An 11,047-nucleotide genomic window follows, 5' to 3' on the forward strand; every position below is an offset into this window, starting at 1 on the left:
ATAGACACATCTGAAGACGATGTAAGTTCAATTTGTACCCATTTGATATTGCTATTTTTTTAAATTCGTACTTTTTTTAAAAAATTTGTAGATTAATTATTTTCTTAAACAACAGTACGACATGATAATTGACCACACTATTCCGAAGGCCACCCTCATCATGTTGGTCTTTATCAAATGTTGCACAATTTGGATAACAAGTCCAATTTCAATTCACCCCAATCAACCACCGCAAATATTTAATTTTATGGACCACCACCACAACACGTATGCCCAATTTTCCTACCAGCAAGTGTCATCAACTTACACCAGTTTTCCATCACAGAGAAATATTTTTTCTCCGAGTCCATCGCAGATGTTTGGTACTTCAACAATGACACCACACTTTGCATTTCATCCAGCTCCTACCATGCATTGCTATTGACACACAATGTCTTCAATGGAGTCTGAGATTCCATCTAACGACAACGAAAAAGAAAACAATGATAATGAAAGTCTACCTTCGCTTAGACATCTACCAAGACAACGAAGAAGACCCCATGTAGAACAAGATTTCATAGATAGTTTGTTCATCTTTAGGTTGCTAAATTATGTAATCTTTAAATTAGTTTGTCATGTTTGTGTGTTTTCACTTAATGTCAAACTTTAATGTTCTTCTTAAACTTATTCATTTTTTTTTGACGTTATCCGTTTTAGCTTTCTGATTTTTTTTTTGATTTATTAAGAACTCAAAATAATTTTAATTAAAAATAAAAAAATATTTAATTTTTTAATTATATATACTAAATATTCACAATTTTTTAATTATGTATAATAAAAAATTATTTTCTGAAAACTTATTTAGTTAAATTTATTTTTTATAAAAAACTAATTTTCTTTAATTATATATAAAAAAAGTTATAATAATAAATTAAATTTATCTAATTTTCTATTTATTTTTATTTTTATTTTAAATATTAAAATATAATTTTTTAATTATATATAAAATAAGTTGTAATAATAAATTTAAATTATCTATTTTTTTATTATTTTTATTTCTATTTTAAATACTAAAAAATTGTATATTAAAACTATTATATATTAAAATATTTATTATATAATTTTTTTAATTTTATATATTATTATATATTATAATGTTTAAAACGTATCTGTAAAATACGATTTCCAGCTAAAATTTTATTTCACATATACGATTTTTTTTTTATAATTTTAATATGTTAAAATATATTTTAATATTAAGATTGTAGATGTTATTTTAATTTTTTTTTCAAATCTCTGAGGCGATTGGTGATCTCGTATTGTAAAAATCGTATTTTTTTTTATTGACGATTTATCCATTTAAAAAAAATATTTATTTTGAGAATTTCAAAATAAAATCACACTACTTTAAAAAAATATCGAAAAAGACCCTAGAGAGAAAAATAGTCATCAGTAAACTACCTTGATCTGGGTTTCTCTATCACAATTGTCAAGGATTTGTTTAGGATGTTGATAATATATTGATTATGAAAAGGTATTCTAGTATTAAGTTATACACAATAAATCAAATAATTATTTCCTAAAAGTGTTAATCACTCTTGAAATTTTCAATTAATTTAAAAATATATCATATAAAGCTGACGGTATTCACTATTACGTAATAATCTGTGAGAGTTTATTAGCAAATTTGCGACACGGTTATTGTTGAGAAGTAAATAATTAATTGCTTCATATTATAATTGCTAAAAATAAAAGGAAAAATATTTTTTTATTAAAATATGAGTTCATGTAGTAGAAGATGGAAAAGTTTTGAAAAGTTGTAAATTGATGTTTGTTAAATTTAACATTTTTTTAATATATATTAGGACATGTAGAAGAGCTGCCAATTCAGTACTAAGCTTTACTCTCAAGCTCAATATGACGGTTAAAATTTGGTTAACTTAGTCCTTGCCACATGTTTGCAAGTTGAAACCAACTACTAGTTTGAAGATGATATTTTTAACATTGATTAAAAAGATAACATGCATTTTAAATTTGAATTTTTTAATAGTTTTAGTTAAAATTAAAAAAGATAGAGGAAAGTGGAAGAGATAATATTGGGCATGTACGTTTCATTTATTTATAAAAAAACAATAATCTAAAACAAAAGAATGATGATACTTATTGTTATTTTTTTAGGATTTAGGATAAATGATTTAAGTTAATTTTTTACACTCTTATTTTACAATAAATAATATTATTATTTTATTTTAATTTTTTATTAGTTAAATATAATATTTTATTGTTAAAAGTATTCTAAAATAAAAGTAAGATCTCAAACTTATATTTTCAAAAAAAAAATTCACCCGCATTACAACGAGCTTATAAAATAAAATAGATATAATTAAAATATTATTATTTTAAGCTATGGAGTGTTTCGTTTTTTAGAAGGAGGTCAAAATATGACTACTCTTATCTTATTTATAGGAAAAAGCTATTTTTGAAAAGGCATAATTTGTCTTACTTTTATTTAAGAAGTTTATATATTAATAAAATATTAAATGAAATGATTAAATAAAATATTAAGAAAAGGGGTTATATATATAGAAGATAGGAAGAGAGAAAGAGGTAGCGATGGATGCATGCAGGCATGGGAGGTGGAGGGAAAATGTATGCATGGAAGAGGCGTTGATAGCCGCAAAAGGTGAAGGCCAGAAATGGAGGTGACAGGGTCAAGAGTGGACGAAAATAATGGGAAAAATTAGAAGGAGAAAGCGAGGAAGCTATTGTTAGAATGATGGTAATTGTGGGAGCTCCATCTCTCAAACACGCACGACAACCTAGCTAGGTTGTTTTCCAATCCTGTAGGCGGTACCCCAAATTCAACAAGACAAAACAAAAAAAGGCAAATCCAAAACAATCAGAGAACCTCAATCTCTCCGAGCAGCGGTCCATTTCTCTCCCGGACGCATAAGATTTCCGGCACGGCGATGGCCGCTGTTCACCTCTTCTTCTTCCTCCTCCTCCTCTCCCTCCTCCCTCTCTCCCTCCCCCTCACTGATAACCAAGCCCTCCTCGCCCTCAAAAAATCCTTCTCCAACCCCCAAACCCTCCCCTCCTGGATCCCCGACCAGAACCCTTGCTCCGCCCGCTGGGTCGGCGTCATCTGCCTCAATAATGGCATCAGCAGCATCCATCTCACCGACCTCTCCCTCTCCGGCTCCATCGATATCGAAGCCCTCTCCCAAATCCCCTCTCTCCGCTCCATCAGTTTCGTCAACAACTCCTTCTCCGGTCCCATCCCTCCCTTCAACAAACTCGGAGTCCTCAAGGCCCTCTACTTGACCAACAACCAGTTCTCTGGACCCATCCCCTCCGACTTCTTCTCCCAGTTAGCCTCCTTGAAGAAAATATGGCTCTCCTACAACAAATTCACTGGCCCCATCCCCGAATCCATAACCAACCTCCGTTTCTTATCCGAGCTCCATCTCGAAAACAACCAGTTCTCCGGCCGCGTCCCCGAACTCAAACAGGACATCAAATCCCTCGACATGTCCCACAACAACCTCCAAGGCCAAATCCCCTCCTCCATGTCGCGCTTCGACCCCAAATCCTTCTCCGAAAACAAAGAACTCTGCGGGAAGCCACTGGCTATAGAGTGCGAATCCGAGCCAAAGGCCAGTGAAAGCACTGGTTGGGGATTGAAGGTGGTTATTCTCATCTTCATTGCCGCTGTTCTCGCAGGGGCTTTTGTCATTATGCGATCCAAGCGTCAACGCGACGACGACTTCAGCGTGATGAGCAGGGATAACGCGGAGGAGGTGGTGCAGGTGCACGTGCCAAGCACCAACCACAGCAGGGGAACCTCCGAGGGAAGCAAGAAGGAGTCTTCCACGACATCGAAGAAAGGGGGCTCGCGCAGTATTGGCGACCTCGTGATGGTTAACGATGAGAGGGGCACATTTGGCTTGCCCGATTTGATGAAGGCTGCGGCGGAGGTTCTCGGAAACGGTGGGCTGGGTTCGGCGTACAAAGCCGCCATGGCTAGTGGGTTGTCTGTGGTGGTAAAGCGGATGCGAGAGATGAATAAAGTGAGCAGAGACATCTTCGACGCCGAAATGAGACGCTTTGGGAGACTCAGAAACCCTAACATCTTGACCCCTCTCGCTTACCATTACCGCAAGGAGGAAAAGCTGTTCGTCACAGAATACATGCCCAAAGGAAGCTTGCTATACGTCTTGCACGGTACCACATTCATTTCTAGCTATTCATTTTTCATGATTATACTGGAGTAAGACTCATTACTCCAAAATCTATAAATGCGAAAGTTTTATCTAATCATAATCATACCATTAGTGCGTTACTCTCTTGGTGTTATTCGGTGAAAATTATTTGCATGCAAGGTGATACAGTGATACGTGGAATTAAGGGATGAAGTAAAATGTATTTCAGGTGACAGAGGATCGAATCATTCGGACCTGAACTGGCCAATCCGTTTGAAAATTGTGAAGGGAATAGCACGAGGGTTAGGGTTTCTATACAAAGAATTTCCTAACGAAGACCTGCCACATGGAAACTTGAAATCCAGCAATGTTTTGCTAGCTGAAAACTACGAGCCTCTCCTGGGCGATTTCGCCTTTCATCCACTCATCAACCACAACTACGCCGTACAGACAATGTTTGCCTACAAAACTCCGGATTACGTATCATACCAGCGTGTTACACAGAAAACCGACGTTTATTGCCTCGGAATCATCGTTCTTGAGATCATCACCGGGAAATTCCCTTCTCAGTATCACAGTAATGGGAAGGGTGGCACTGACGTAGTGCAGTGGGTGTTCACTGCAATCTCTGACAGAAGAGAGGCCGAGTTGATTGATCCAGAGTTGAAGAGCAGTCACTCTAACTCCCTCAATCAAATGCTGCAACTTCTCCAAATAGGGGCTGCTTGCACGGAGAGCAACCCCGACCAACGACTTAACATGAAGGAAGCCATTAGGAGGATAGAGGAGGTTCAGGTTTAATGGTTGTTCTGTCAATATGCTAGCTTAGTACAGAGTTGCTTTTGTAGGTGAGAATTGCAGCGCAGGCCTAGGAAAGATTGCTCTCCGGCATCTTCATATATATCCAACAATTAATGACTTTGTGCATGATCCAAACACTCACACACGCGCGCCAAAACAGACCGAATGATCAGAGGGAGAAAAAAGGCAGAAGGGGAGGAAAATCGGAGGCATGCATGCACGCATATATGGTGACATGTTTTTGATGAACTTGATCATGTCATGTATCTCAGTTCAAATATTTTGAAATAGGACATAAATTGAGAGATGCTGAAGCTTGGAGTTTTGCCCATTTTTTGTCCTTCTAAAGAAAGAGAAATGTCAAAGTCCAAGCTAATTTCACTGCCGTGCCTCTTTTCTGCTGATAGCAGCCCTTGTAAATTATATGCTATTCTTATAAAATGAAATCATTTTTGAGACAGCATTCCCCAATATTATCACAACTTCACTTCTCCTCTTATTCCTATCAAATCCAATGGATTCCTTTTCTTTTCTCCCTTCCTTTTTATTTGTAGATTCTTTTCTTCTTTTAAACTTAGCTAATACAACTTCCTCTCACAAATGTTTAATGTCCTAAGTTTTATCCATATTTTGTTTGTATGTTTTCACGACTTTGACAATATGAAAATTTTATCTAGTGTTCTCGTCAACTTTCTATATTGCATGTAATAAAGTGTTCGTATTTCTTTTTTCTGGATATAAAAAGTTTGAATACATATTACAATATAAAGATTAGTCGTGACTATAATTATAATGTAGTTCTAAATTAATTTTTAAATATAAATTACATTGTATTTTTTTTTATAAATTTGAACGTGTTTTACAGAACTATTAAGGAGGTAAATTTTTTTATATCTATGACTAAAATTATGAATACAACGAGGAATGAACTCGATATCAATAAGTAATGAATACATAGTGCAATGTATGTTATCCACAAAGAATGTTTTAACATTCGAATCAATAAGTTAGCAAGAGAACAATGAGCCAAAAAGTAATTATAAGTTCCCTTCCATATTCCAGAAGTCTACCAATAATATGTTTTAGTAGCCTTATATTTTGGTTAATTATATGATTTAAGTGATTATTGGTTGATTTATAATTGAATTATATTAATAGTATATTAAAGTAAGAATTCATTTGAATGATATTTTTGACTAGGATGAAAGAGTTTTGAATAACTTTTGAGTAATTGAAATAGCTTAATCTCAACCTAACTTTACGCGATGCTAGTTATTATGAAGTTGAGGTATTTGAGAATAACATTTCTTGGTAACACAACATTAAATGCTTTTACTGGAGGGATTTTCGCCAGTCTTGAAATGATAAAACACTTGAGTTGCCAACTTTTCATTTTTCAAAAACTATATCTTAAAAGGTTCTTTTTAAGAGTGGGTGAAAATGTGCTCCTTAGTCACATTAATGTTTTAAAATTAATGTTTTAAAGACCAAATAACATAACTTTATGAAAAGTAATTTGTTCCTTCACAAGTGATTTTGTCTTTGTATGGTGGATACATTCGAATTTGAATATAGTAGAAATATGTGTTAAAAAAATTGAGTATCTCAAAATTAGATATATTTATGAAAGGATTTATTTTTTTTATCAGCAAGAAACAATTAAATTAAATCGGCTTACTTAAGGAGTGATTTAACTTTCATACAGAGTAAGAAAGAATAAAGAGTATCTTTCCACATAATCATCAAAAAAATCATAAAAAAATCTCATACTGTCTTTCCCAACACTACCAACTAAAGAAGAAGCAAAAAGGTCAAGGATCAACCCTCATAATGACATTAAATCGAATACATACATATCAAGGGTTCTAGACACTAGTTAGAGAATGAGAAACTCGCTGATGATATCTTTCAAGCGATCCAAGACCAAACCTTAACATTTGTCAGGGAAAAACCTTCAGTATAATCAACCACTCCATCTTTAAATAAACAATTACTCTCGTGTCTCCAAATCTCGCTAATCAACGCTATCCAAGCATTACCCATAATAAGATTAACTGAAGTAGACACATCCAGAATTTTGAAATGTTTGAAATGTGACCTATGGACGATAAGATCAACCGAACTCACTCCTAACCATTCGTCACAAAGATTCCAAATTAGCCAAGCAACTATGCATCCGAAGAATAAATGATTTTTTGACTCCTCTTGCTCTCGATTCCTATCCCTCGACTCTCCAGATTTACCTTAGAGTCTACCTTGTTTTCAATCAGCCTCCAAGCTGTGACATGGGCTGAAGGAAACACCTTAATTCTCCAGAAAAAATTGTACATTCTATAATCTTCCTCGCCTTCGTCTCCCTTTAATAACTCGTAAGCAGACTTTACTAAAAACGTTGTTGTCTCACTATCCTTCCAAACCCATATGTCTATTGTCTCCAACTCGGGCCTCTTGTTAGAAATCATCTCTAAGAGCTGACTTACTTTATCCTCCTCCCAAGCAAAAAGACCCATTCTCCACCTTAAGTTCCACTCCCAGACCCCATTAACCCATAATCCACAATCACATAGATTTGCTTCCTTAAAAACAGACAAAGAGAATAACCTCGAAAATCAATTTTTCAAGACTTCAAAGACTACCCAATTGTCTATCCAAAATAGAATATATTTCTCATTTCCAACCTTCCAATTAAAACGATCTTCAAACTTCCCTCCCCACTCCTTTGAACTCCAGACCCTCATCAAATCTCTCCACCACAAAGAGACTTTGTTATTAATAGTCTGTTGTTCCTTCAGGCCTTTCTATCCACCATACTTAGATTTGATGACCTCCCTCCACAACCCCCCTTGATGGAGATCAAGCTCAAGTGGACATGGAGGCCAATCATCAAGAGCAAGAAGAGGTTGAGACTTAAGTGGAGGACGCCCATGGAGGTCAAAGCCCACCTCAAAGGCTTACAAGAAGCATGTTCAAAGCTTTAGGAGCTAAGGGACGTTTATTTTCTCTTTTTGTAATTTCTTTGTGTGAAGGTGCTTAAGAGGGAAACATTAGAAACCTCTTTTGTTAAAGCATCTTTAGGTCCTTAGTTAGGAGTGTTAGGGGGGGTGCGTTAGTAGATAGGTGTAGGAGTAACTAGGGAGGTGCCAAAGTGAGAAAGAAGGTCACACCTTCTTCATGACCATAGTTGGCGCCGGTTGCATTTGAATTTAGGGGGGAATTTTGAATTCTTTTAGCTTTGCATTTCAACACCTCTAGGCTATAAATTAAGGTGTTGCCCTTGTACATTTGAGATTTGAATTTTAATTAGAGAAACTATACTCAATATTTGAGAGAGCATTGGAGAGCTTTGTGCCTTCTTCACTAGTCTTATCTTGATGGTTCAATGGTTACCTCAAGTGGCGGCTTGCACACTTATCTTGGAGTCTCCATCCTCCTAGTGGTGTGATCATCCAACCATTCCTCCATCTTCATGAGCTCTCTCTTCTCCTTCCTTCCTTCTTTTTTCATATTCATGTCTTAGCTTGTGTTCATTGTCTTTTGGTTCGGCAATCTTATTTTTTCAGCTGGTTGCTTTTCCTTTCATTTTAATCGGTTCAATTTGACAATAATTGAAACTTCCATATGAGTTTGTGTTTTGGCACTAGTTTTGGTGAGTTCTTCTTCATAGAACCTTGATCCAATTCTATGATAAAGTGCCTATCTCATAACCAACTCAAGATGATTCCTAAGAATGTCAAGAATCATTCAAAGTGTGCTAGTGGAATCACATCATGTGGTATCAAGAGTTTAGGTGTGTTCCTGTTTAAATTTTGAGTTGTGTTGCACTTTAATTTCAAGAGCTCTTTATTTTCTTGCAATTTAAGGTTCTGTTTTAGGCTTATTTGAGTTTGCTTTCTGTTTTAATTCTTTTGCCTATCATATGTTTGAGTATTTTCCTTTTTGAATCCATACAAGTTTTGTCTTAGTCTTGTTTTTTCCATAATTGTCATCACTTCTTGTAGTACTTTTATTGATTTTGTTGTTTCTTGCTTTGTTGTCATATAATTTTTCCGAGTTTGATACTTGATCCTTTGTGCATTTTCTGTTTTAGTTTGAGTTCATGCTTGTATTTTAGACCTATACAAGTTCCTATACATCATTTTCCATTATGTCTTTGCTAGTTCATAATTATGTTTTTCATTCCTATTAGGCTTCCTCTGTTTTCTGAAAACGTGCTTACTGTTTTTCCTTCTTGCAATTGATTTAATCACTGGAAAATTCTGGATTTGTGATCTTCAAAGTGTTAGAAAAGAGTAGAAAAAATAAGTACTAAAAAATTCAAAGTACACAAAAAATGATAAATAAAATACAAAAAGTGTACAATTCTGTCGAAAAAAATACGGTAATCTGGCAGCGATTTTGAAAAATTTATCTCAATTAATTGGCTTACTGTTTTTGCATAATTCCAGTGCCATTTTTGAGTTAAGATCTTGAAGTTTGTGTGGTTAAAATTTCATTATCCAGTTCGCTCTATATCATTCCAGTTAAATCAGTGAACATCAAGTATAGTTTGCATAAAAATATTTTCCAGTAGCTAATTTTTGTTTTCTTCATCTACTCTAGTACTTTTCTTTAAGTACTCTTTTGTGTGCCTACTTTCTCATTGAGTTCTTTAATTTTCTTGCTTGTCTTTTGTTCATTAATCTTTGAGTTTGTCAAACATCTAGTATTCCTTTTGTTCTAGCCTTTCATTGCTTATACTTTTTCTTGTTTGTCTTTATTGCTTCATTGGTTTTGTTGTGGTTGGCTTTGAGATTGGTGTGCCTTGCTTTGACATATTTCATTTGAGGATTCCAAGACCTCAAGATCAGATTGGTGCAAGGACATTATTTCTTTGAGAGTGACCTATTTTTCTGGCCAAATTCACTTCGGCAGTTTCATTGCCAAATTCACTGTTTTTGCTAATTTTGTTTCTTGACTTGTTTGTTGTTTTTGTGTGTTTGCTGTTTTTATTTGCAAATGGCTGGATTTTCAAGTGATGCATCTTACAAGCAACATTCTCCTTCCAAAGCTTCGGTTCTTGGAGAGTTGCATGAAGCACAACACACCATTAGTCGTTTGGAAGAGAAATTGCAAAAGATGGAGGTGCAACAAGCTAGGCCATCTCCTTCTATCCATGATGGGCATCATTCACATAGACCTTCAACAAGAGCTTCTTCAAATGATTTTGGCCGTGAAGAAGACCATAGGAGAAGGATAACTCCACCCCAATTTCATGGACATAGACATCATAACCAAGGGGAGAGACATCACTATGGCAATGGCTTCTACCAAGATGCAAAGGCTAGGCTACCTTCGGTCAAGCTTCCTTGTTTTAATGGTTCTAGTGATCCTAATGTATATTTAGATTGGGAGGCTAAGTGTGAACAAATATTTGAGATCCATGAGATCCAAGATGAGCATAAGCTTAAGCTAGCCACCTTAGAGTTTAGTGATTATGCCATGAAATGGTGGCATGGTGTTGTAAAGGACATTATCTATCACAAGGGTCCTCCCGTGGACTCTTGGAACTCTTTAAAGGATCACATGCGCGCTAGATTTGTACCCCCACATTTTAGGAAAGACCTCATGTTGAGACTCCAACGATTTCAACAAGGCACGCTAAATGTGGATGAATATTATAAGGAGCTAGAGACGCTTGTGCTTAAAATTGAATTAGAAGAAAGTGAGGAAGCTATGATTGCTAGGTTTGTGAGTGGTCTAAGGAAGGATATCTAAGATATTGTTGAGTTACAAGAGTATTCATCATTGGGTTCTTTAGTTCATCTTGCAATGAAGGTGGAAGCCCAACTTGTTAAGAAAAATTCTTTCAAAAATGCTCCCAATGATGGTTACTACAACAAGTCTTGGAGGAACAAAAAGTATTTTTCTAAATTTCCTTACAAAGATTCTTCTTTCAAACCCAAGGAAACTAAGCCATCTACTTCTAGGCCTAAATCACCCACTAGAAAGTCTAATACTAAATGTTTTAAATGTATGGGTTATGGTCACATAGCTGCTAATTGCCCTTCTAAACGAAGTATGTACAT

General features: G+C 35.2%; 1 protein-coding gene across 1 annotated transcript; it reads left to right on the forward strand.

Annotated features, from left to right (window-relative positions):
* Positions 1–2,588: 2,588 nt before the first annotated feature.
* LOC137805872 (pollen receptor-like kinase 3) lies at positions 2,589–5,669 on the forward strand. The gene is made up of 2 exons (XM_068605767.1): positions 2,589–4,203; positions 4,411–5,669. The coding sequence occupies exons 1-2, from the start codon at positions 2,949–2,951 to the stop codon at positions 4,980–4,982; spliced, it is 1,827 nt and encodes a 608-aa protein (XP_068461868.1). The 5' UTR covers positions 2,589–2,948; the 3' UTR covers positions 4,983–5,669.
* The last annotated feature ends 5,378 nt before the right edge of the window (positions 5,670–11,047 follow it).

The sequence above is a fragment of the Phaseolus vulgaris genome, chromosome 3 (assembly GCF_051622355.1).
Source record: "Phaseolus vulgaris cultivar YP4 chromosome 3, ASM5162235v1, whole genome shotgun sequence".
Classification (NCBI taxonomy): Eukaryota; Viridiplantae; Streptophyta; class Magnoliopsida; order Fabales; family Fabaceae; genus Phaseolus; species Phaseolus vulgaris.

Excerpts from the sequence above, each read along its gene's own strand:
- LOC137805872 (XM_068605767.1), top strand. The coding sequence starts at position 2,949 with ATGGCCGCTGTTCACCTCTTCTTCTTCCTCCTCCTCCTCTCCCTCCTC. Across the intron at positions 4,204-4,410 it reads CTTGCTATACGTCTTGCACG|GTGACAGAGGATCGAATCAT; the intron begins GTACCACATTCA and ends AATGTATTTCAG.